General features: G+C 62.1%; 5 protein-coding genes across 6 annotated transcripts; 3 read left to right on the top strand and 2 right to left on the bottom strand.

Moving 5' to 3' along the window:
• Positions 1–5: 5 nt before the first annotated feature.
• On the top strand, positions 6–4,071 carry CHLRE_11g467725v5 (uncharacterized protein). The gene is made up of 9 exons (XM_001701117.2): positions 6–261; positions 470–617; positions 999–1,266; positions 1,468–1,547; positions 1,896–1,970; positions 2,214–2,288; positions 2,463–2,498; positions 2,702–2,805; positions 3,107–4,071. Exons 1-9 carry the CDS (start codon positions 92–94, stop codon positions 3,441–3,443), a joined length of 1,293 nt encoding a protein of 430 aa, XP_001701169.1. The 5' UTR covers positions 6–91; the 3' UTR covers positions 3,444–4,071.
• A 1,044-nt stretch (positions 4,072–5,115) lies between these two features.
• On the top strand, positions 5,116–7,371 carry CHLRE_11g467724v5 (uncharacterized protein). The gene is made up of 5 exons (XM_001701118.2): positions 5,116–5,220; positions 5,318–5,391; positions 5,604–5,692; positions 6,048–6,104; positions 6,435–7,371. Exons 2-5 carry the CDS (start codon positions 5,364–5,366, stop codon positions 6,654–6,656), a joined length of 396 nt encoding a protein of 131 aa, XP_001701170.2. The 5' UTR covers positions 5,116–5,220; positions 5,318–5,363; the 3' UTR covers positions 6,657–7,371.
• Position 7,372: 1 nt separating this feature from the next.
• Positions 7,373–18,275, bottom strand: CHLRE_11g467723v5 (uncharacterized protein). 2 transcript variants are annotated; one of them, XM_043067486.1, is made up of 16 exons: positions 17,913–18,275; positions 17,689–17,800; positions 17,418–17,519; positions 17,032–17,086; positions 16,607–16,675; positions 16,362–16,428; positions 15,558–15,658; positions 14,915–15,052; positions 14,178–14,248; positions 13,508–13,636; positions 13,017–13,145; positions 12,711–12,855; positions 12,186–12,287; positions 11,072–11,946; positions 7,938–8,485; positions 7,373–7,839 (listed from the first exon to the last, which is right to left on the bottom strand). In XM_043067486.1, the coding sequence occupies exons 1-14, from the start codon at positions 17,977–17,979 to the stop codon at positions 11,869–11,871; spliced, it is 1,365 nt and encodes a 454-aa protein (XP_042919484.1). In that variant the 5' UTR covers positions 17,980–18,275; the 3' UTR covers positions 7,373–7,839; positions 7,938–8,485; positions 11,072–11,868. The 2 variants fall into 2 exon arrangements, with proteins under 2 accessions (XP_042919484.1, XP_042919483.1); XM_043067487.1 differs by having other exon boundaries at positions 7,982–8,485.
• Positions 18,276–18,635: 360 nt separating this feature from the next.
• CHLRE_11g467722v5 (uncharacterized protein) lies at positions 18,636–20,099 on the top strand. Its single transcript, XM_001701119.2, has one exon. The coding sequence runs from the start codon at positions 18,808–18,810 to the stop codon at positions 19,228–19,230; it is 423 nt and encodes a 140-aa protein (XP_001701171.1). The 5' UTR covers positions 18,636–18,807; the 3' UTR covers positions 19,231–20,099.
• A 201-nt stretch (positions 20,100–20,300) lies between these two features.
• Positions 20,301–23,775, bottom strand: CHLRE_11g467721v5 (uncharacterized protein). The gene is made up of 6 exons (XM_043067485.1): positions 23,100–23,775; positions 22,772–22,814; positions 22,528–22,626; positions 22,120–22,340; positions 21,826–21,934; positions 20,301–21,662 (listed from the first exon to the last, which is right to left on the bottom strand). The coding sequence occupies exons 1-6, from the start codon at positions 23,387–23,389 to the stop codon at positions 21,201–21,203; spliced, it is 1,224 nt and encodes a 407-aa protein (XP_042919482.1). The 5' UTR covers positions 23,390–23,775; the 3' UTR covers positions 20,301–21,200.
• Between the last annotated feature and the right edge of the window lie 196 nt (positions 23,776–23,971).

Genomic DNA, 23,971 nt, shown 5'->3' with positions numbered 1-23,971 from the left:
CAAATCAAAAGGTGTTCATCACAGACGGTAGTATGATATAGTTATTAAACCACATTTAAGCAGCAGATTCCTGTTGTGTGACGCCTGAACGATGACGCCATTCGCAAAACTGCTTCTTCTCGCGGGCCTAGTTGCAGCCGCAGCTGCTGCTAGCATCAATGTGACACAGTGTGGCTGGGATGGAGCGGACTGCGTGCTAACGAGCGGCTTCATTGCGTCGCTGCCGGAGCGCTTGGGGACGCCAACCACAAACAGCGCAAAGTAAGGATTCCCTTGATATGCAGCAACGCATACAGCAGGGCTGGGCCGGTCCAGGAAGAAATGTTCCCTCGCGCCACACGCCGGGGCCACACGCGCGCAGCTCGCCCGTCAGACTGCCGCGTTGCCTCCTACCCTCGCGCTAGCGGCGACCTCCTCCCACCCTTGAGGACTCTGCGCTAACGTGTTGCTTGGTTGAATCATCCGTCAGGGTGCTGGCGCGAGCTGCGTACCGCGCTACGGTTTGCGCCAACTATACCGCCTCCCGTATAGACTGCGTGGCTGCTGCTACCGAGTATGGCTGCGAGTGGGACGCAGTTGCGCAAAGCTGCGGTATTAAAGACCTGCTAGATCCCGAGGTGGGTTGTGTAATCCATGGGAGCACTGGAATGGGAGATCGGTGTTGGATGTTTGACAGAATGGGCCTGGGCGGCGGATCCTGCTAGACCCCAACGGGGCGCCGCAAAGGCGGGCCCTTGCCAGGTGGCCTGTGGGTTAAGGAGGACAGCACCCAACGCGGGCGCTGGTACATGGCGTTCCGCAAGATATTATTCAATGGAGGCGTTGGGGCAAGCAGGCAGCGGGCCTGCATCGGGAAGAGCAGGCGTAGGAGCGGCGCTGGGCTGCCTGCCATCGTGGCCCCCGCCCCGTCCATCATTTCATTTCACTTCCATGCCCCCACCCCATTGTGACCTTCCATCGTGATGTACCTTGAGACGTTCCCGTTCTGGTCCATGCAGCTGCTGCGTCGCTCGGCCTTCTGCCCCGGCAGCCGGCTGGACGCGGCTGTCAGCTGCGCCTCCCTCACTGGCGGCGCCGCGGACGGCAGCAGCGGCAGCGGCTGGCAGGACACGTGCGCGTCCGCCTCGTACGGCGGCTACAGCTGCAAGCTGGTCAACGGCTCCAGCGTGCTGACCAGCCAGCCCGTGCAGACGCTGGGAGATGCGGTCATGGGGCTGATCAACGGCGTAGCGGCGCAGGCGGTGCAGGCGATCAAGGACGCCGCGGGTGGGTTTTGGGTGTGGGGCAGGAAAGTGGCGGGTTCTGGTGTTGAGCGCCGTGGTGTGATTGGGCTGTTAGACCGCGGCCCCTGGCCTTCGCAGCAAGGGTGGGAGGGCGCGGGTCCCACATGGGACCCTCAGCTCTGTGACAGGCCCACGGGAGTACCCTCTCAACCGCCCCGCTCCCCGAACGCTGGAACACGTGCAGGCCAGCTCAACGTCACGGTGTCCAACGCGACCATCTCACTGCTGGTGAACAACGCCACGGCCGCCGCCAACAACAGCCAGGTGGGGCGAGAGGCCTGCTGCTGATGGGTGCAGGGCCAGGGCCAGGACGCGGGTAAGGGCCAGGCACACAGAGCAATGCTTGGGGCGCCATGGTGTTGCAAGGATCTGTCCAAATGAGGCGTGGCGGCGAGCAGCTTCGGTTGTCTGTTCGGAGTTATCTGGTTTGAGTTCATGGCAAGTCCAGCCTCGCCAGCACATGTCCTCAGCTGGGTTACAGATTGAGGCACCCAGGCCGAACGCCGCTTGCTTCCCTGAACTCTGCCCAAGACCATTTCCACCGACACGGTCCTCGGGCCCCCTGTCCTGTTCTGCCCGTGTGCGGGCCCCAACACCACATGTTCACGGCAGGCTTGCGTTGCGGCCTGGACCACCGACACCTCCTACCTCAAGTCCCTGGCTGACACGGTCATCAGCGGCCTGGGGGTGAGCTCACACGTGGGCGTGTCCCCCGTGTGGGATGAGCTCGGGCTCCTGCCTGCCTGCGTAGCAGGCGCCCAGCAGAGCCCCGGGAGTGTGTGGGTGCATATGGCGGGAGCGCACGACGTCACTACGCACCATATGCGGGGCACCACCCTCGGAAGCCCCTGACCCAGATGGCCGGTCCTCGTGTTTACCAGCACCATTGTTGGACGTGTCACCAACACGTGATGTCTCGCTGTCGTGCAGTCGGGCAAGGATGTGCTGTCGTCGCTCATGACGCCGGAGCTGTTTGGCAGCTGCAACACTAGCTCCAAGTTGATGGTGGGTTGTGGCTCGGGATGGGTGGCCACGTCCGTTTGGGCCTTTCTGTAGGTTTTCGCACGCCGCCCTACCCGGCTTTGCACCTTTTCCAGATGGTATGCCAAGCAAACATGTCATCCTCTGTGACACGTGCAAAACCCCGGCCGCCTCGCTGTGCCTTCCCCTCGCCCGCAGTCCACCGTGAACACCTGCCCCATCAAGCTCAACAAGGTAGGAACGAGGTCGGGTACGCTCACCACTCACCACCAGGGACAGGATCTGGGGCCCTCTTCTCCTCCTTCATAGTCCGGGCGCGTGGCCGCTTGGAACCATCCCATCCCATCCCTCCTAAGCTAATCATGGCTATAACCCTCCCTCCCGTGCCTCCCTCCCATTCCGGCCGCTCTGCCCATTCTCCGCCCGGCTGCGCACAGGCCGACTGCGCCGCTGTGTCGGGCTGCAGCTGGGTGGACCTGGCGCAGGCCTGCACCGTGGCCATGGACGTCGTGGAGCGCATGATGCTGGACCCCAAGGACATGTGAGTGATGGAGCTGGGAGCTGGGAGCGGCCGTGTGGGGCAGGAAATCACAAGCGGAAAGGGCCCACACTGCGCATATGGCCGGGTGGGCTAGGGGGTGGTGTGGTGCGGTGCGGCGCGGGGCGGTGTGCCGTTTTGTTCGGCTTCGGGATGGCCGGCTTTCACTGAAAGGCCCGTGTGCACCTAAGCGGCATGCCGTAGGACGAGTGGCGCCGGAACTCTGCATGCTTCAAACCCCGTTGACTCACGATCTCGCCCGCTGCACGCCGCTGCTGCCTCGCGCCAACCGCTCTCCCCGCAGCTGGGTGGCGGCCTACAACAACGCCAGCGCACTGTGCGACTCACTGGCGACCCAGTCCAGCTGCAACGTCACCACGCCCCGCCTGAGCCTCAACCTCACCGTCGACCCCGCCATTCTCAAGAACCTCAGCAGCCTGTTGCCGTCCTTCGCGATCGACGCCCTGAACAACATCACGAACGGTGCAGGCATCAGCGTGGGCGGGTCCACCACCATCCTGGGCGGTGCTGGCGGCGGGGCGGCGGGCATGGCCGCGACGGCGTGGTGGACGGTGGCGCTGGCCGCCGTTGCGGCACTGGTCCTCGGCCACGGGGTTGACCAGCACCCGCGCTGGCCGTAGTGTGCTCGTTGCTTTGGAGGCTCCAGTAGCGACCCTCGTGATTTCTGCCTGATGTGGTGACATGTGGCTGCTTAGGTTGGCATTGTCAGTCTCAGGCTGTTTGTGATGTCGATAGGGGTGCGTCCCGAAGTCCCTGGTGATCCCTTCTATCGTGACTTATTCTGAAGCAGCAACTCCTGTGTGGTCCGTGATCAATGCGTGATCAATGCGTGCGACTATCAGCGGCGTGTGAAGAGAGTGTACCGTACATATGAAATGTCCTGACTAGCGTGTGCGAAAATCAATCTCATGCTAATGTTTCAGCGTGCCTGGAGCGGTGCAGCCGAGCGGCGGGCGCTGCCGTGGGCTTGTGATGCTGAGGGTGACCAAGTTCCGTAACAGATTTACACGGCGCTGTACGGAGCGAGTGCGTGCAAAGTGCTGTGACCACATACTTCTGATCATACATGAGTACACAATGCACGCTGCCTGTTCGTGATGGTGCAGTCGTGCTCAGGTGACAGAAACAGCCGTTGGGGTTACGGACGACAAGGAAGGTGGCGCTACCTCTCAAGTCCAAAGTGGCTGCGCCCACTACTCTCCCGTCTGGGGCCCCAAGCGCCAAAACACCTCACCCCAAGGATCTCATCACCACCTGCCCCCGTCACCTTTCTCGTACAGCCGGGTTCGGTTGTACAGGCACCGCCCGCCATGTGTCCAGCCTCGTCCCGCTGTCTAGCACAGCAGTCGGCAAACCAAACAGCAAGAAATCCCACCACACACCGTGCCATGCTATGCCCCATAGCATAGACCGCACACCAGACATTGGCAGGACACTCAACCAGCGCGCCGGCGCCGCTTCTCGGGCGGCGCCGCGCTCTCCTCTGCGTGGCCTTGCCTGCGCTCTCTGGTACGCGCATGCACGCCCGCCCGCCCGGCAATGACCGTTGCCCCTTTTCCGTAAGGATATTACAGCATCTGATAGGTTTCTCATCGGGTCCATCCACCTGAGGCGACGCAGTTCGGGATGGCCGGCATGTCCTTTCCGCGCACGGAAAGACGGCAGCAGCCAAAGCCAGCAGGCAGGGGTGGGGTGGGGCCTTTCGAGGGACCCGCGTACTGTGGCAGCTCCTCTATCAGTGCTGTTTCATTCATATACGAGCATGTAGCAGGTTATATGCTCCGTAGCTGCAAGTTGTCCACCACCCGAAGGCACAACGCACGAGGCACAACCTTGTCTTCCTGGTCTGTGGCGGGGACGCTCCGAGGACTAAGGAAACAGGCAGGCACAGTCCGCTTAGTCCTGCCTCCCCTCCTCATCCGTAGCACAGTGCAGAAGGCGCGTCAGCTGTACGGCGTCACAGGCATGTAAGAATGCGGATGTTACAGAGGTGACACGTAAGAGTGCTGAAAGGGAGTGAAAGGGATACGCAAGCAGATGCTCAACAGAGAGGGACACGTTGTAGTACGGTACACGTACGTATGTAGAGGGCGAGGAACATTTACCGTATAATTGTGTTGGGGCCGCTGGTTGAGCGTAATGGTGGCGGCGGTGCGTGTATGTGTGTGTGGGGGGGGGGGGGGCGGGAGCTTGGGGTTGGCTAGGGCTCATGCGTGCCCTTCCACAGCGCCCGGAACTATGCCAGCAGCCACACATAACGTATTAAAGCATTCTGATGTTAAAGGAATTGATAGCATAACTTTGCACGGGCTCTCTTTAGCTGCCTCCACTGATTATGGCGATGCTTTCCGCTAGCACGTCCCGCTGTTGTGGACTTGTAGCCCAAAATTCTCAACGGTATGTTTGCCGTTTTTGGGTATGAAGGGTATCTTCGTTGGCCGCGTAGGCCGCTCACTAACATAGGCGCAATTTCTCCTACGCGTGCGACAAACAGGCTTCGACGGGCTCAGACATTAGGCTCCAGGTTATCATGCAGACGCATGAATGCGCTACCGGATCAGGGAGAAGGTAAGAACTAAATGCATTGCGTGCAAGTATACACGGTCGTTGCTGAGTCTCTGCGCGTTGAGGAGCGGGGTCGAACACACCTTCTTTACTGAAAATAAGGATGGCTATAAAACTGTGGAACCGTGTTGACATGGCTGGCACAGAGCCTTGAGGCTTGAGCGCTTCTCCCCTGAACAGTCACACATCGCTTCTGTGCCCCGGTGCACTTACAGAAATCTCTGAGGCCATGAAGGCGGACCTGGAGCGGCTGCGCGCCAAGTCAGGCGCTAGCTCCTCGGCGGGCCCCAGCAGCCAAACCCAGGTGCGAGGGGCCTGGAGACACCTGGAGCGGCGGCAGTGGAGACCTGTCGGGAGAAGTATGGCACCCGGCCACTGTTCTAGCAGATGTGGCAGACAAGCCCGGTTATGACGGCATGCGAGGTATCTAGGTCATAGTTGACACAACAGCACGGTCCAGCTACTGGTGTTTGCGTGCCCGGCAAGCCGGTGGGGCCGGCGTCCTACTGATGGCAACACAGCAGTCAGCTCTGCAAACCAATTTGCAGCGGCCATCGGCTGATCGCAAACAGGCAGTAGCCGTGCCGTACCGTGTGCCGACCGGCCCACGGTTGGCTGTCGTACCTCGTACCTCACACGCCTGTACGTGCACTCTGCAGACGTCCCAGGCCGAGGCGGGCGGTCCCTTCACTGGCGCCAAGGACGCACTGGACAAGGTGGGGGACTGCCTCCAGGGGTCGTGCATTACAACCCTCGTGATGTAGTGCACGCGCGGCCCCAGGGGTAATCCCCCGGCTGGCCACGGACTGCGGCTGCCGGGTGGCCTGCCGGGGCTCGTGTCTAGCGGGGGCGCCGCACCAGGTGCTGTCTTCAACTACGGAACGGGGACCAAGACGCACCAACTCACACAGCCCTGCTCCCCTCCCTCCCACCTCGCTCACTCCCCTCTCTCAACCCCCCTCCGGTGCTCGTATCTTCCATCTTTTGCATGAACATTGTCTCCCCCTCACGCTTCGCCACCCCGTTCCCCTGCCCCCTCCCCACAGCTGCTCATCGCCGACTTCTTCCTCGTGCTGTTCATCCTGGCCTGGCTGGCGGCGGGCGTGGCGCAGAACGCCGTGGCCGGCTCCAGTCCCCTGCTGGACGCCTGGTACCCGCTGTGGCCGCTGCTGTGGCAGCCGGCGCTTGGGGTGCTCATGGCGGGCGCGCTGGTGAGCGGCGGCATTGGGTGGCTCAATGAGCAGGCCGCCAAGCGCGAGCAGCAGTGAGCGGCGGCGTGAGCGGTGGCGCGAGCAGCAGTGAGCGGCGGCGTGAGCGGTGGCGTGAGCGGTGGCGTGAGCGTGTGGCATGAGTGGCAGTGAGCGGTGGCGTGGGAGGCGAGGCGAGGGAGAGGCGATGAGGGCGTCCGAGAGAGGTGATGAGGGCGGGAACGCAGACGTAGGGCCGGACGGATGGCTCGGTTTGTTTACCAAGCGTGATAAAAGCGGTACCGCCATCCGTGCGAGCGTGGCCGGATGGTTGACTCGACAGAGGGACCGGTTTTCGTGTGGTTCATGCAGCAGGGCGGTGATGTGAGGTCAGTAGTGCTACGCGGCGAGGAGCGCTATGGGCGTGGCTCTGTACACGATATGGGCGTCATAGTATGACTTGAGCGAGAGGAACAAGAGGAAGTGCTGGAGATGCAGGCGAAGACTGCGGAGAGGAGAGGAGAGGCTGCAGGAGCGTGTTTGCACTGGCCAGACGCTTTCGTCGTTGGAAGGCCGGCAAGGGTGAGGGTGTTGCACAGCGACCCCTGCTGACGACTCCACGGTGGCCGGGCTGTAAGGCTGATGAAAGCACTGATTTGAACCGACTTGAATTTTGATGTCTACAGTCTACTATTCCGTGTGAACGCTTGATGCCACAAGCCACGAGTCCACGACGTGCAAAGACTGGCGGCTCTGGGCTCTGTCACTCTCTGTAGGAGCCTTAGGAGGGCCACTGCTCTGTAAAGGATTTACACAGGTGCAACCGCGCAAGCCACCGCCAGCACCGCCCGCCTGTCCGTGTCCGCCCACCCCTGGGTCTGGTCCTCTGCTGTGCCAATCTCCGGCATTCCGCCAGCCTCGATCCTGAGCTCCGCCGCAAGAATCGTAGCAGGTTCCGAGTCACACGTCACACAAACACTGAGGTCACACAAACACACATTTGACACAAAGCTAAAATCTTCTCGCGAAGGCAGTGGCCCCCGGCGCCAAGGGTGCCCACGGCATCCGCGCGCCAGCTACCGCGCAACCGCTCATGCCGCCCCGCGCATGTGGCCGCGGCCTGCATTCCGCAGCACACTGCACACACTTTGAGATAGGCTGGCTGCTCACGGTTGTGGGAGACGCACGATAGCGATTGACAGAGGAGACCCAACCTCCCACACATTACCAGCCCCGATAACCATCACTGCGAGCGTCCGTTGCCCTGTAACTCACGCATTGCTCAACGTCACGCACCGTCAAAGTGGTCCCAGCCCGGGAGTCGGCAAATGAAATTAGGGGGAGAAATAGGGCCTAGCTGACCTATTGCGCGCTGCTCGCGCCTTGGCCCCGCCGCAGCCCTCCACCTGGCTGCGGCTGCGGGTCTGCCCGGCAGCTTCCCGTTTGCCGCCAAGCAGAAACCTCCCCCCGGGCGGAAACCCCTAACTCCGCTACACCAAGCAACCCTCACAAAAGAAAACACATCCAAAGACAGGGCGGGCGGGTGGGAAAGAAAAACTAGAAGTCCCTCACTGACTGGACTGACAGCCACTAAGTAACTCTACAAATAAAGACCAAACTGGGGGCCAGCCTGCGACACAAAGCGGGCAAGAGTCCATGCACACCGGGGCACGAACCTACCGCCCCACGCACACTTGAGCACGACAACCGCCCTCCAGGGCCGCGCCTCCCCTTGCCTACAGCCGCCACCTCCTTCAAAACATATTTTAGTCAAGAGAAGCCTAAAATGACACTTTGAGATAGGCTGGCTGCTCACGGTTGTGGGAGACGCACGATAGCGATTGACAGAGGAGACCCAACCTCCCACACATTACCAGCCCCGATAACCATCACTGCGAGCGTCCGTTGCCCTGTAACTCACGCATTGCTCAACGTCACGCACCGTCAAAGTGGTCCCAGCCCGGGAGTCGGCAAATGAAATTAGGGGGAGAAATAGGGCCTAGCTGACCTATTGCGCGCTGCTCGCGCCTTGGCCCCGCCGCAGCCCTCCACCTGGCTGCGGCTGCGGGTCTGCCCGGCAGCTTCCCGTTTGCCGCCAAGCAGAAACCTCCCCCCAACCCGATCCTCACATACGCGCTACTACCTGCTGCCGCACCCGAGCTGGCTTCTTGATGTACTCCAGAACAGCGTCCGAGCGCCAACGCCCCTGCTCCCTGATGTCTTCCAGCGCCCCCGCGGCCGCCGTCGCGCCCCCCCGCCGCAGGCTGTGGGCTGTGTAGCTCGCCACGTCCACGGTCCTCTCCTGGTGCGCTGCCAGTTGCAGCAGCAGCCCCCGTAACCGGGGTGTGAACCACGCCCGCGGCGTTGCCGTCCCCGCACCCGCCCGGCCAGCGGTACGAAGAGCGGGTCCCCGTCACCGTGGCTGATGAGCCTGTCTCCGCTGATGCCCTTGGAACGCTGCCAGTCTGCCAACGCACTGATCGTCCCCTCCCACGTGCTGAGGGCCAGGCGACGCCCGTCGTGCGCTAGCCACAAGCACACGACGGTGGGGTTGAGGTCCAGCCCCGGCGCCCGCGGCAGCACAGCATCCTCCGCCAACCCGAGCTCCTTGCTGCCGAACTTGACGATGCGGCGCCGCGCCGTGGCGTATGTGACTGCCGAGCTCGCGGCGACCGAGCTCCCCGCTAACGCGACCAAGTTGCCGGCCAGCGACAGCGCCCCTGCGGGCGCCGTCGCCGGCCTAACGCCCGCCGCCGTCAGGATACAGCGCGCACATCGGAAAAGCCCGCTGGGGTAGGCGGTGGCTGGCACGCCTGCGCAGCGCCGGTGCCGCCGGGCGCAGGTGTCACAGCACAAGTCGGCGGCGCTGCAGGGCCTCGCGCACGCCGCGCAGCCGAGGACGCCGCGCGCCACGTGCTCTGCTCACAGCGGGCAAGGCGAGTCAGTTCATACGGAGTACGTACAGCAGGTCGTATGGGGCGGGATCGGCCACCTTCCCCCAAGGCCATAGGCAAACCATGCGCCCTGCTTCGATCACCTCCGCCACCTTAAACACCCTGCTGCCTTTGCCCCTGCTGCCCCGCACCCAGCGGCGGAATCATGGCTGCTGCGGCCAGTGCGGCACCACCACTGTGGCCCGAGTGCTGCTGCTGATTGCTGCCGCTGCCGCCAGCGTCTCCAGGACCTGGCCGATCAGCGCTGTCGGCGGGAAAGCCCACAGGACCTTGCCGGCCAGCTCCGCCTCAAACTCCCCCCGTACCAGTTCCAAATCCGCTACCGTGCAGCGGTGAGCCCCATGCCACACGCTGGCCACCGAGTCGCTCCGCAGCACGTCCCATCACCATGAGAGGTCTGCGGCTGCGTCAGCCAGTATCAAGCCACTCTTGCAGCGCTGCGGCCTCCGCCAGCGCCGCGCCACGCGCCAGAACTGTGTCTGCGGGATAGGGAGGTAGGTGCAAAGTGGGGTTAGCGTCACCGGCCCGCGGCCGTTAGCTCGTCACCCGCGCCGACGGGGTACACATTTATAAACCGGAAGTACGACCGGTGGCAGCGTCACCCGCCGCCATTGGGGTACCCATGTTTTATATACCGGCGAGTACCACCGGTGGCTTCGTCACCCGCCGCCAAAGGGGTACCCATGTTTTTATACCGGCTAGTACGACCGGTGGCTTCGTCACCCGCCGCCAAAGGGGTACCCATGTTTTTATACCGACTAGTACAACCGGTGGCTTGATCACCCGCGCCGGCGGGGTTACATCATTTATATACCGGCAAGTACGGCCGGTGACCGGATCACCCGCGGTCCACGGAGCACCCTTCTGTTCACCCGGCGGTGCGTACCGGAAGCCTTGGTGACCCGGAGGCCAACGGATCAGCGGATATGACCTAAGCTCGGGCACAGCGACGCTGTCGCCCGTCTCGCAACATGACCGGTCTCGACCCGAAACCCGCATGCGAGAGGTGAAACACTTACCCAGATCTTCGTCAGGTGCTACCAGGTGCTACCTGGGGGGGATCCGCCGCCGGCGCCTGAACAGGCGGGGCGTCCGCGGCGGCGACGGCCGCCGCAGGAGCCATATAGGGCGGCGCCCGGCCCGCGCGGCGCCGCCCGGCAACGAACCCCCCCCCCGTGCCCTAGTCGCGGCGCTGGAAGCGCTGCTCCAGCTGCGCCTCCCGGGCGTTGCGCTTGGCCGCAGACAGCTCCGTGAGCTTGCGGCAGGTCCGCCACTGATGGCCGTCCCGGCCGCAGTGGCCGCAGCCGCGGAGATACACCTGCTGGCCCCGGCCGTCGCCCTTGCCGTCGCTGTCGCTGTCGCTGTTGCTGCTGCTGCTGTCGCTGCTGCTGCTGCTGCCGCTGCTGCTGCTGCTACTGCTGCTGCTGGGGCTGCTGCTGGGGCTGCGCCGGTGCGGCGAGCGCTCAGTCTGCCGGCTGCGTCGGGCCTTGGTCGGGCCTTGCGTCGGGCCCGCTGCACCCCGGCGCCCCGGAGTCCGCTCACCGTCGCTGTCGGAGCTCGCAGCAGAGCCCGAGCCTGTGCCCGAGCCCGAGCCAGAGTCCGAACCCGAGCCGGAGCCCCCAGGACCCTGGTCTGGACCAGCGCCTGGTCTGGACCAGCGCCTGCGCCCGGAGCTGGGCACGCTGCTGGTAGGTCGCCTTCCGCAGCTGCTTGCGCGCGAATGATGTAGTCGGGCTCCTCCGCGCGGAGCGCGCTGATAGCTGCCTCGCGTGTCTTAACGATTGCTGTCTCCTTGTTGGTATAAGTGCGAGAGCCCAGCCTGTCGATCTGTTGCGTTTCGGTGAAAACGGCGCGATCGGCCAGTCGCGTCTGCTTCTAAAGAAAAACTAGAAGTCCCTCACTGACTGGACTGACAGCCACTAAGTAACTCTACAAATAAAGACCAAACTGGGGGCCAGCCTGCGACACAAAGCGGGCAAGAGTCCATGCACACCGGGGCACGAACCTACCGCCCCACGCACACTTGAGCACGACAACCGCCCTCCAGGGCCGCGCCTCCCCTTGCCTACAGCCGCCACCTCCTTCAAAACATATTTTAGTCAAGAGAAGCCTAAAATGACACACACCCGTACCAGGCCTCCGGGCCCACGCCACCTCCGTGTACGACACCCCACCCCGCTGCAGCGCCGCCCTCACGAGGCCGCCTCCCCGCGCGCGACAGGCACCTCCTCTGCTCACGCAGACCGTGCTAGTCCCTTGCGCCTTCGACCCCAGGCTTTTACCCAGCAAGCCCCAGGCCCACATAGCACCGGGCCGCCCCAGCAAAACACCCGAGCGCTTTACTCCTGGAAGGGCGCGAAGCACACCACGGAGTTGTGGCCGCCGAAGCCGAACGAGTTGGAGATGGCAGCGGTGATCTGCGTTCGCGTTGCATTTTTGCATACGAGGGTGCGAAGCGGGAGGGGATCGTTAGCGAAGGAAACAGTTGAGCTGGGGCTGGGCACGCAGGGTACACAAGCGGAGGCGGGATGGATGCTGCCGTCAGGTGAGGTGCAGTGCATTACACGCTTGGCTGCGCGTGTGAATCATCACGTCTTGCATCGTAGATGAATGCGCTTTACCAAGGCATGGCCACAGGTAAACAGAAGAAGCGCACCTGGTGCTGCTTCTTCTCGTTGGGCACGGTGTCAATGCCAGCCACCTCCTCAATCAGGTTGTGCTGGTTGAGGGTGGGGTGCAGCCAGCCGGTCTCGATGGCCTGCGCGTGTGCGTGTGTGGCGCGTGTGTGTTGGCACAAAGAATAACGACAACAAAGACTGTGTGTGTCTGCGTGTATGCGTTTGGAGGTGTTGTGAGGAAGGTTAGGGGTCGGGCGTGCAGGTGTCGTGAGGGGACAGGACTAACCGAGGGAGGGGCCGAGGGGCTACACGGTATGGAACCCCCGTCGGGGACCAACACGACGTGCAATCTGCCGTTGACGCCCCCGCAACCCTCCCTTTGCATCTCTACACCCGCCCCAGTCCCCATTAAAAGCTCACCTACCCCGCCACCGCCACCGCTTCGCTCCCCTCCTCTCTCGTCCCGCTATAGACGGCAACCCCCTAGGCAGGTCTGGAATGGACTGACCCTGCCCCGCCCCCCCCTCCCGGCCGCCCGCCCGCCCGCCGTCCCCCCGCCGCACCTTGAGGGTGGCAATGGCCTCCACACCGGCGGCGGCGCCCAGGCAGTGGCCGATCATGGACTTTGTCCCGTTGACCTTGAGGTGCTTGGTGTCCGTGAACACCTTCTTGATGGCCTTGACCTCGGCGATGTCACCCACCAGCGTGCTGTGTGGCGCGTGCATTGCATGGGAGTTGGAGTTTGGGGGTTGGAGAATGGGCAACCGGAATCTGGAGTCGGAACTTGGATCCATACACGGCACGCAAGTGCAGGCTGTCCGCCGCTCCCATTCTTCCCCCAACATCCCGCCGCCCGCCTGCGTGCCCACCTGGTGGCGTGGCAGTTGATGTAGTTGACCTGCTCCTTGGGGATGCGCGAGTCCTTCAGCGCCAGCTCAATGCAGGTGGACACGCCCAGGCCGTCGGAGCGGGGGTCGGTCATGTGGTGTGCGTCGCAGCTGCGGCGCGGAGCGGGGGATTTACATTCATAGTTAGTCAAGGAAGTGGTAAACGGTAACGCGGAGGGAGAAAGGACAGAAGCCCGGCGTGGGGTCAGTCCGGGGATTCAATACGGTAGAATGCGGGCGCTCGGAGCGAAGTCGCCGTCAAGTTGGAGAACAATGGCACTAGCTTTAGCCTGCCCTTGCCGCGGCCCCCGGTTGCGCAGCGCCCAGCAGTGCGTGAAGCATGGGGGTGCTTCGTGTAGCAGACCCATCATCATCATCATCATCATCATCATCATCATCATCATCATCATCATCATCATCATCATCATCATCAGTTGACAATGCGGATTACCGCACACAGTCCGCGCACTCACGTGACGGCACCGCCCAGGTACTCGGCGTAGATCTTGGCGCCGCGCTTGGTGGCGTGCTCCAGCGACTCCATGACCAGCACGCCCGCGCCCTCGCCCATCACAAAGCCGTCGCGGTCGCAATCCCAAGGGCTGTTTTGGGAAAGGGTCGTTACAGGCGTTACAGGGCGTGTTACAGGTGTTACAGGTGCTACAGGTGCTACAGGCGTAGCCAGAAACAGTAGTGGGGGAGGGAGGGTCGAGGGAGGGGAAGTGGTGGCTCGGGGAGGTGGCGATGGCGAGGGCAGCATGGTTAGGCGCACGTTGTACACGTAGGGGAGGCCTGACCGTAACCAGCAATGACTCAACTGTAAAGCAGATGTGCCCCGTACACATGTACTTCCGGTGGAGATTTTCCTCCGAGTCCTGCTTGCGCCCCATCCCCGTCCTCAATACCCACGCCGCGTGTCTCGCCAGTACCTATAGCCGCCCCATCCAACCCGCCTGGGACCGCCCTGCCTATCCTCGCAACCCTGTCCAACCGGCCTGCCCGCCCCGAGCATTGCCCGGCCGGCCCGGCCCGTCCCACCCCACCCCCTGTACCGCTCTTCCACCTCCATGTTTGCAACCCCCCTTTACTCCCCCCCCACCCCCCCACACGCAGTCCCGCGCCCCCCTCCGCCCGGTGTCTCACCGCGAGGCCTTGACGGGGTCGTCGTTGCGCGTGGACAGCGCGCGGCACGCCACGAAGCCGCCCAGACCCACCTGCACAGCATCGGAGCGGGGCGGGAGGGGAAGCGGGAGGGAAGGTTGTTGGGAGGCGGGCCAATGGAGGGCCACATGGAGGAGCAGAGAGAGAGAGAGAGAGAGAGAGAGAGAGAGAGAGAGAGAGAGAGAGAGAGAGAGAGAGAGAGAGAGAGAGAGAGAGAGAGCCACGCACAGCCCATGCTGGGCCGCCGGGCCGGGCTGCCCTGCACTGAGGCCCTGCTGCCTTCCCTTGCGGAAGTCACCTTGCCCTTGCCACGCTGCCGATACACCCCCCCTGACAGCACAGCGGCGGGTGCGCGCGCATTCCGTTTCCTTGTGACATGCCCCGACTATTAGGTGCAACTGGAACCGGGGATGGTCCCAGTTCCTTCCATGTCCTAGGCCGCAGCCTACACCATCCCCGACACCATGCCCCCACCCATACCCACACCCACCGACCTCTGAAGACCTCCACACCACCTCCAACCGCCTCCCAACCACCTCGCGCTGCCCGCCAGCCCCTCCTCCCTTCCCCCATTAAATGAGTTTGGACTCGACTCAACCCTCCCCCAGCCCCCAGCCCCCCAGCCCCCAGCCCCCAGCCCCCCAGCCCCCAGCCCCTCCCCCCGCTCGCTTTAGCTTGGTTTATCTTGAACTGGTACTTACAACCCCCCCATGACTCACAGGGATGATGGGCGCCTCGGAGCCGCCCGCCACCATGACATCGGCGTCGCCGTTGCGGATGTGGTTGGCGGCGGCCACGAAGGCGTAGTTGGCGGTGGCGCAGGCGGTGGAGATGGAGTAGTTGGGGCCCATGAAGCCCTGCAGGGGAACAGGAGGAGGGGGGACGAGGGAGTGGGGAGGAGGGAGCGGGAGGAGGGAGCGGGGAGGAGGGAGGAGGGAGGACTGGAGACGAGGGAGCGGGTCCAAGGGGTCGTGAATTGAGGCGGGTCGACACCTGATGGCAAGCCCGCTGACCCAGCGCCTCCCCCACCTCGCCTCCTACACGCTCCTGACCCGACCGCCCAACCCCGCCGCCCGACCCCGCTGCCCGACCCTGCTGCCCAAGTCCCTTCTGTTCTAGGCCTCCAGCCTGCAGTGCCGCTGCCTCTTGTCAGCCCTCCCCTCGGGTGGGCTGCATCCGGATTCTGGGGGTCCCTGGGTTCATTTGGAAGCCAGTCCAGCTCCCTCCCCTTCATTTACCCTTCCGTTCCGCTCTCCCCCTCCCTCCCCTCACTTCCCATCCCTCTCCTCCACCTCTCCTCCACCTCTCCCGTCCCCTCCCCAATCCATCCCCTCCGTAGCCTCCCTCGCCACTCGCACACACCTGGTCAATGGCCAGCAGGGCGCCGCCCATGTTGGTGATGGCGTAGGGGATGAAGAAGGGCGAGATCTTCTTGTAGCCCTTCTGGACCAGGTTGGACACACCTGTGTGTTGTGTGTTTCGTGCGGGGGCAAGGTCAGGCGGCACGAAACACGGCATGTGTGCTCGGTAAGGGCAAGGTAGGCGCGAAAAGGTTGCATAGCGGAATGGGCCGCGGCCTTTGCAGCGCCGTGGACGTTTTGCTGAGGGAATGCAGTGTGCCGGCGTGAAGCCCCTTGTCATGTACCCCGGCCGAGTCCAACCCCGTCACCGAACCCTCGTCCCATCCGCATCGGCGCTAGTCACATCCTGCCGGTCTACTCACCCCACTGGTCCGCTCTGCCCTCGCCGCCTCCGTCAATGCCGCCTCACTTTCAACGCATTCCCCTCCCCCCCCACACATACTCCCACCACTTGAGTCACAGCTCCACCAAACCCCAAGCCTTCCTCACCCCACCTCCACTTCCGCCTGACCTGGCCCCAATGGGGCTGGCCAAACCATTTGCCCTGGGTCCCGTATAGCAACGCAGACCACCAAGCCTCTTTCCCCTCTGGTCCCCTTTGGAATCGGTATTTGCCCCTCCGAACCCCAGCCCGATCTGCCCCGCCACCCCATCGCTCCCAAGACCTCAACCCGCTCCCAGTTACACACAAACACAAACACACACACACACACACACACACACACACACACACACACTGCCCCCACCCCGCCACATCTTCATGCAGCGTTTCCAGCCCCCCATCTTCATGCGGCGCCCCACTCACCGTCCTGGAAGACGGTCAGGCCGCCCATACCGGTGCCCACAAGCACACCCACACGGGTGGGGTCAACCTGCAGGGCGGTGCGCCGCAGTGCCACACAGGGGGTTGAAGGGAGGTGCGAGGTGCTGGCGCGTGTGGGGATGGCGCGCCAACGACCTGCTTGCGACCGCGCTTCTGCAGCGCTGTGCATCCTTCTTGGCGCAACAGGAGGACCCGTACCAACTACGCCCATACATACAGGCACGCACCTTCTTGTAGCCCTCGGAGCAGCGCTCCTTCTCCAGTCCGGCCATGATCAGAGCCTTCTTGCCCGACACCTACGCAGCGCAGTTGAGAAAGTGGCAGGGAGGAGGGCGGGAGAGGAGGGAAAGGAGGAAGGGAGGTTAGGGTTCTGATGGGGCAGGAAGGGTAGCGGGTTTTGGGTTTGGGTTCGGGTTCCCCCGGCCGCAGTTGTCGTGGTCGATCCATCGCCCATGCTCCTGATAGTCAGCAGCACGACCGAGTCATGCCGCCTTGCCGCTTTCACGCTCCGCAAGTCACGTTTCAACGCCTTGGTCTATGCCGCTCGTGCGTTGCCCTCAGCACACTTCGCAAACGCCGAGCAAGGGCCGCCGATGTATGCTGGTATTTGCAAGGCCCCCCCCCCCACACACACACACACACAAATACGCACCATAGTGTACTTGAGGCAGTCATCGTAACGGCGGGCGTTCTTCTTGTCGATCAGGCTGCGGGGCGAGGGCGGGCGCAACAATGGGCACGAGCGGTTGATAGCTTGTGGGCGTGTGCGAAAAGGCAGACTGGCAGAAGTAGCAGACGACAGGGTGGCCCTCAGGGTAGCAAGGCGGGGCGCATGAGAACTGCACGATGTGCGCCCTCCTGCCTATGCAAAGCTTAAGACGCCCATTGACCAGGCCCCCTCGGCGATGGCAAAGGATAAATCCTTGCCCTACTATGGCACATGCTACCACGGCACGCGCGCAGCAGGACGGGCATAGCCGGCGCGTTGGGTAACGCTTCTCCCACTCTCCCCGCTAGACCCGACAACCCACGCCTTACTTCTCGTCGTCAAAGTTCCTGATCTGGGCGGCGAAGCGAGTGGGGAACTCCGACGCATCGAATCGGTCGATCAGGCCAACGCCGCTCTCGCCGTTCAGCAGCCTGCACACAACGTTGCGTGGGCGCATGCCAGGTCGCAGCTCCACGTCAGAGGAGACTCTCTTGTCAGCTACGCAGGCCGAGCTGCTCAAATTCGAGTCCTTCGCCCAATAGAGACGGCTTTAAGCAGAGGCGGGGCCGGCGACCCCGTAATCGCGGGCTCCATGCTTACTTCTGGTAGAAGGTATCGGGGTCGTTGCCGTGGACGCTGCAAATCCCAATACCAGTGATGACAATGCGCTGCTTGGGGTCGCGCTTGGCACCGGACGCGCGCACGGTGACGCCTGCGTGCAAGCGTTTCCAGGTCAGCTTTAACGCCTGCCCGCCGTTCCGAACACTGAGGGGGTCCGGATCAGAGGCCCAGTTGGATATGGATCACTTTGTGCGCAGACCTACTAGCGCGGGCGGGCTTGCGGGCCGCCGAGGCGCCGCTGAAGGGGCGAACGCGCTGGCCGAGCTGCATTTTTATGCTAATGACCTCAATTACGGCGGCAAAGTATGCCGCTGACCACTAGCTATGCTATGCTGTGTGTAAATGCAGTTGGCAGGCGTTGCTCTGGGAGCATGCGCGTGCGATCTACTTCGCGATTGTTAAACCTCCCAAGGCAGCCCCAACTTGTGTTGCAATATACATCAATATGCCAATTAATATGTCCGCGCCGCTCCACAAACAGCTGCAGTTGCAATGAAGAGTGTCTTGCGGGAGAAGCCCAAGATAGCGTGCTTCGTGCTTGTTGTAGCCGTTGTAAGCTAGTTTCTCTAGGGGAAATGCCATTGGCACGCGGGTCGCTGCAAGATAACTGGCTAGGGGCCGGGGGCCAGGGGCCAGGCGGGAGAGACGTCGGCAGCAGGCTGCCTGCAGCAGTCGGCGGCAGTAGCTGACACAAGCTGACACAGGTTTACGTGCATGGAGCATGAGCGCCTTTACCAGCAGAGGCAGGACATTCATCAACAAGCAAATGAACGCGTCGTAATGTTGGTGGCATCATTGGAGGGCAGGGCAACGCACTGGCGGGGAGAGAGCGTCCCCACACGCATGCCTCTTCGGCCATGGGGCACTGGGTCGTGCAGCAAACAGCTCCCTCTGAGAGCATACGACATAAGCACATACTGAGCTTACCTGTCCTACGCGTCTTGCCAGGCCTCTCGGCAGTCCCAGAACAACATCCGATGGACACACTCTCCAAAGCGGCACTATAAGGGCGCAAACGACATTCATACATCAATCCATAAAGTAGCGACAGGAACCTCAGAGGAGATAGCCGGAAAGAACTTGCGGCGAGCGAGCGCGATGGACCAGCACCAAAGCGCCTACTCGCGGCGCATCATCCGCGTGAATCGTATCATTGCTGGGACCATCGTCGCTGGCTGTGTAGCGGTGCTGACCGGCGCAGTGGATGTCAAATTCTACCAAAACGAGGTGGAGTACGCGAAGGAGACGCCCGACCGCGACCGCTTCAAGTCGCACCGGTGCAACGATCGGTTAGCAGATGCGCTGGAGGTGGTCGAGGCGGAAGACGGAAACATCTGGCGTGACCTGCGGCCGGCATTCCGGAATTGGTGGGCGTGCATGCGGTCAGCGGAGGGGTCGGAGCCCGCGATGCCGTACATCATGCTCACGCCCAAGTACAAGCAGTACATAGACCCGGTGACGCGCAGTGAGGCAGCGCGGCGGGCGGCCCAGGTGCAGGCGGAGCAGCAGCTGCAGGGGTGAGCAGGAGGTTGATTAAGGCACGCTTTCAGTGCGAGGTGCATGGACGGCGGGCAGCAACGTAAACTGAACACGTGGGCATGTTTGTACTGAGTGTTGCAAGGCAATCACAGCACCTCCGTCAGGTCACTGTGGGGGGGGGATATGGTGCGGTGTTGCTTTGGCGTGGAACGCCACTGCTGATCGTGTCACGGATTCCAGCGAACAGCCCGAGTGCTGCCAAAATGCTACGTGGAGGAGGTGGTAGGCAGCAGCATCCTGCGCCAGATCCTGCAATGGTATCAGGACTTGTCACAATGGCACATACACTGCTCAGTTAGGTAGGCAGCGTACAAAGTATTAGTCCAAATGCAGCTGGGACGCACGCTGTTGTGGTGGTGCCGGGAACGTGCGCGCGGGCACTTTGTGGTGCCAACGCGGTATGACACGGTAGGTACGGATGCTGCCAATCTGCTACGGTACTGCAACAAGCAGATTTTGTGTAGCAATGTGGGGCAGTCTGACAGATGTAAACACCCGCTCATGCAGACGCTTGGTCTGTTGTGCCGGCGTTTTTGTTTTGAGGGTGTCGAACGGTGTAAGACATTAAGATAGAGCCCTGCTTTGGTGTACGGTAGCCGCGGGCGCGAGAAGGGATGTCGCAGCCGTGTAGGCGGGCGCGGAATGGACATGCCATGGGCCGGAGTGGGCACTGGACAGGAATGATGAACACGGCAGCATGCGAGAAGTCGCAGCTTAAAGCCGCCATTGTCAGGCGGTGGCGCGAGAGTCTTCCGGCGGTGTAGGGCTGGGCCGGTGAAAGCCGGTCTGGTGACGCCTGTGATGAGTGGTGACCAACGGAAGGAACTCAGCGTATGTAACCGTTGCTCTCTATCTCAGCCATGCTTCTGGTGGGATGGCGGGTGGCTGGCCCAGGCTGGGTGCGTGGGCTCTCAGAATGCTGATCATTGAGTGGCGAGAATCATACGGGAGAAACATGACAACACGGAGTGAAGTGTCTGGCTTGGGGAACTGTGGAGCGGGCACGTCTGATACTAGCAAATTCGAAACCCATCCTGCATGCTGCGGCACGCACCCAGCTGCCATTACACGTCATTGGAGAGACATAGGAAATAAGTACCGCACCGCGCGGAAATGATGCATGTGTCTAAGGACCCCCAGAAGCGGACGGTCAGGACGAGCAGAACGACACATGCTTGGTTGGGGACCTACCGTAGTGTTGTACTGAACAGTACATAGGGCCCGCGCCCAGAAGTGCACGCACAGACTACATGCGACCCTTGGTTACATGTGACGCAACGCGGTACCGGCAATTGCGCTGCCCCTGAATGGACGAACACTTGCTACGGTCCGAACATCACGCCGGATAAAACACGCATGCATAAATGGGTAGCGATAACCTGTCCTGACATTCGGCCCTCCCCGGCGTCCCAGCCCGTGACGGTGCTGTGTTCTCGGGGATGACATGCCGTGACTAGGCTTTGTTATGTACGAGCTCATTGCAACACACCTTTCAAGTACGCCCTTCAAAAGGGGGGGGGGGGGTACCAACCAGCTGCCACCAGCCCAGTAACACCGTCAAAGTAAGCATGTGGAATGCATGTAACATATGCCTTATTTACGTTATAACAGGAGGCCATACTGACATAGGCCTACTTGTATGGAGACGTGTAACGCCTTCGACCAGCTTCCCAGTGTGTCCGTGAGGCCCCACATTCCAGTCTACTTGTGTTTCCGCTAGTCCGCCAGCAGTCAGTACACTTTTGCTGGATGCAGGTCAAAAATAGAATAAGTATGAACATATCCGGCGTGCATATCAGGGCACGTGACACACAAGAAAGATCGTGGTGGGACCACACCCACAGGATGCTGTACCAGGTCTCGCGAATTCACAGGACCCGCCTGGCAACGCTGTGTGCATTTACGAATACATGCGAACCGCGCCGTTCCTGTGTCCAATGTCCGCATCTCCTTTACAGCAGGAAGAACAGCGCGAACAGGCCGCCGGCCATCAGGCTGACCAGCGAGCTGACGGCGGCCATGCCCGCCGCGCCGCCGCCGCCGCTGCTCACGTATGAGGGCTGCGCAGCCGACACGTAGCTGGTGGTGGTGTAGACAGAGGTGTCCACATTCACGTTGCCGGCGCCGGAGCAGGCCACCGAGGAGGTCTTGGATGTGCAGGTGGCGGTGGCGTTGTTGACTTGCTTGACCCAGGAGTCGTTGGGGTCCATCAGCAGGTCCATGCCGAACGCGCCCTCGCCAATGTCGCAGCTGCCGGACGAGCCGAAGCCGCTCCAGGAGCAGCCGCTGGCGGCGTTGCAGGTGGTGGCGTTCTTGTAGGTGGGGCAGGTCGTCAGCATGGCCTTGAAGCCGGAGACGCCGGAGCAGGTGCCGAACAGGTCGTCGAAGATGGGGCCCAGGATGGATGTGGCGCCCTGTTTACGCACATAGAGAGCGAGGGAAGCCAGGTGGCCAGGGTGAGAGCAGGTCACAGGGCTGGGTGGGCAGCCCCCGGCCAACACGATGGCGGGCGGTGCTAAGCAGCACGCCCCCAATCGGCACGAGCGCAGCACTAAAACTTGACGCGCGTGAACTCACAGAGCTGCTCGCGGTGGTGGTGGTTGAGGTAGATGTGGAGACAGCGGCGGCGACCTTGTTGATAAGGCTGGTGATGAAGTTCTGGTCATTGATCCAGCTGGGCATGCAACTGCGCATGCATGCACCACACAGGAATGAAAAGGGAAAAGGTTCAGTTGGCCATGCTCGCAGGGTTGGGCAGATTGGGAACGTGACCTGGCAGTGCTAACAGGGCTGCAGAGCTGCCCACGTCATCACGTCCCCTGCACACACATATCTCCCGCCCCGACCCGCCGACTCCCCCCAGTGCCTCACGTGCCAGTGACGTTCACGGAGCTGCCGCTGCTGCCGCCAAAACCGCTGAACAGCCCGGTGAAGGAGGCGGCAAAGGCCGCGGTGCTGCCAGCGCCGGCGCTGGCGGACGAGGCTGGCTGCCAGACGCAGCCGCTGCCGCAAGACGACTGCGTGACGTACTGGCCACACGTGATGGCAACGTCCATTGGCGAGCCCGCGCAGTAGGCCTTGCCGCGGAGCCACTGCGAAAATAGCAAGGCGCAGAGGCGGGGCATGCTAAGAATGGGGAGAGGAGAGACCAGGCAACGAGCATGTAGGCAGCTATGTGAAGGGTTGTGCGCTGCCATAAAACGGTTGGGCGTAAATGCTGTCCACGGCGGCGCCTCAGCGTGATGGCCGCTGGCGGGTGCTCTACCGACAGTAACCTACCGACAGCGAGAAGAAGGTGTCGCTGACGGTGCAGACGCCGGTGGTGCTGGAGGTCGACGTCCAAGCGCAGGTGCCGTTGCAGGACGCCTTCGTCATTAGCTGTCAGGTTGGAAGGGAGGAGTTTTGCGGCAGAAGTTGGCTCCACGCCAAGACACAGAGTCCGTTCCAAGCCCCAGACTTTAGCTGCCGAACAGCAAATGATGGTGGCCACCCCCGTTCCAGTACAAGTGCGGCACACACACACCTTCGAGCAGTTGTAGGAGAGGACGGACGTGTACGCCAGCAGCCTGCGCACAGTGGATGACACCGGTGATTTACGTACCAGTGGGCGACATCGCCCCAAAGGCAGGGTCGGTAAACGTTGACCAACGGAACGATAGGATGACATGTCAGATGTTACTAAGCAGTCAAAATTTTAAGCTCCTCCAGTGCGCGGCGGCAACGGCACAGGTGGCTGTCGGAGTCCTCACAGAGGTAGCACCACATGCCGTCAGTCCGCGGCTTGGCATCCGCATGTCCCACGCCACGCACTCTGCCTATGAGTATAACCTCCTATACATCCCGTGGCTTACTTTTGGGTATCCGTCTGCGGTACTCCCAGACTGGTGACGAAATCCGCGTTGAGGTCGCAGCCGGTCGACGACGAATAGGTGCAAAGGCTGGCCGAAGTAGTTGCCAGGAGAGCGCGAGAGCCGGTGTGCTGACTGCAGTCGGTACGCATAGAAGCCAGAGCCTTCAATGCGTCGGGACTGCCCAGGACCCGCTGCAGCGCATGCTGCAGGCCATCAGCAGGGCTTGCAGATGCTACTGCAAGCATTGCACAACAGCACAGGGCTGCTGCGACGATGTGGCTGCGAGACATGTTTGAGACTCAGCTCCTGGTTCCGTGCACTCGTCTGGTGTTTGACTGAGCTAAGATGTGTAGAATTCTGTGTGAAGATAACAGTACACCATGACCAGTCGACTTCTTATGTGCGAAGGCTCTTGCGTGCATGGCCGCTTAGATCCGTTGCGTTGGCGAAGTGGTGGAGCCACGCGAAAGACCTGTATGGCTTTGTAGTGCTTTAGAAGCTCTACAAATATCGCTATCAAAAGCTGTCGTTGTAGGTGGGAAGCAGTCGGGCCCGCGGCTCGCCTTCGCCCCGTCACAGGCTAACTGCTGTGCCTGGTACTGCGAACGAGCGCAGCTGTCGTGAACTGCCGTCGCAGGTCACAGCCACTGTTACCCAGGGCACCAAACGTGATACCAAAATGTGATACCAAGGAGAAACTGGACCACAAAACGTCGCGCAAGAACCCATGGCCACATACAAACGGCATGTCCTACCAGGACGTCACGGCGTGAAAGCCCCGGCGTGCGCCGTGCGTGGACCCGGCGCGGGCGGACAGCAGTGGTGGGGCGGAGGGAAGGCGAGCGGGGGCAGCGAGCCCGGCGCAGCGTGGT

This window comes from Chlamydomonas reinhardtii, chromosome 11, assembly GCF_000002595.2.
Source record: "Chlamydomonas reinhardtii strain CC-503 cw92 mt+ chromosome 11, whole genome shotgun sequence".
Lineage (NCBI taxonomy): Eukaryota > Viridiplantae > Chlorophyta > Chlorophyceae > Chlamydomonadales > Chlamydomonadaceae > Chlamydomonas > Chlamydomonas reinhardtii.
Note: the sequence above shows the minus strand (reverse complement) of the source record. Positions and strands in the feature narration are given on the sequence as shown.

Bases quoted from the DNA above. Each gene is read 5' to 3' on its own strand.
- CHLRE_11g467725v5 (XM_001701117.2), top strand. From the start codon at position 92: ATGACGCCATTCGCAAAACTGCTTCTTCTCGCGGGCCTAGTTGCAGCC. The intron at 262-469 runs GTAAGGATTCCC...ATCATCCGTCAG, and splicing joins CCAACCACAAACAGCGCAAA to GGTGCTGGCGCGAGCTGCGT. The intron at 1,548-1,895 runs GTGGGGCGAGAG...TGTTCACGGCAG, and splicing joins CCGCCGCCAACAACAGCCAG to GCTTGCGTTGCGGCCTGGAC.
- CHLRE_11g467724v5 (XM_001701118.2), top strand. From the start codon at position 5,364: ATGAATGCGCTACCGGATCAGGGAGAAG. The intron at 5,392-5,603 runs GTAAGAACTAAA...GTGCACTTACAG, and splicing joins GCTACCGGATCAGGGAGAAG to AAATCTCTGAGGCCATGAAG. The intron at 5,693-6,047 runs GTGCGAGGGGCC...TGCACTCTGCAG, and splicing joins GCCCCAGCAGCCAAACCCAG to ACGTCCCAGGCCGAGGCGGG.
- CHLRE_11g467722v5 (XM_001701119.2), top strand. From the start codon at position 18,808: ATGGACCAGCACCAAAGCGCCTACTCGCGGCGCATCATCCGCGTGAAT.
- CHLRE_11g467723v5 (XM_043067486.1), bottom strand. From the start codon at position 17,979: ATGCAGCTCGGCCAGCGCGTTCGCCCCTTCAGCGGCGCCTCGGCGGCC. The intron at 15,053-15,557 runs GTGTGTGCGAGT...GTTCCCCTGCAG, and splicing joins CCCTGCTGGCCATTGACCAG to GGCTTCATGGGCCCCAACTA. The intron at 12,856-13,016 runs GTGGGCACGCAG...CGCGCCACACAG, and splicing joins ATCAACTGCCACGCCACCAG to CACGCTGGTGGGTGACATCG.
- CHLRE_11g467721v5 (XM_043067485.1), bottom strand. From the start codon at position 23,389: ATGTCTCGCAGCCACATCGTCGCAGCAGCCCTGTGCTGTTGTGCAATG. The intron at 22,627-22,771 runs GTGTGTGTGTGC...CCAACCTGACAG, and splicing joins TCTCCTACAACTGCTCGAAG to CTAATGACGAAGGCGTCCTG. The intron at 22,341-22,527 runs GTAGGTTACTGT...CTATTTTCGCAG, and splicing joins ACACCTTCTTCTCGCTGTCG to TGGCTCCGCGGCAAGGCCTA.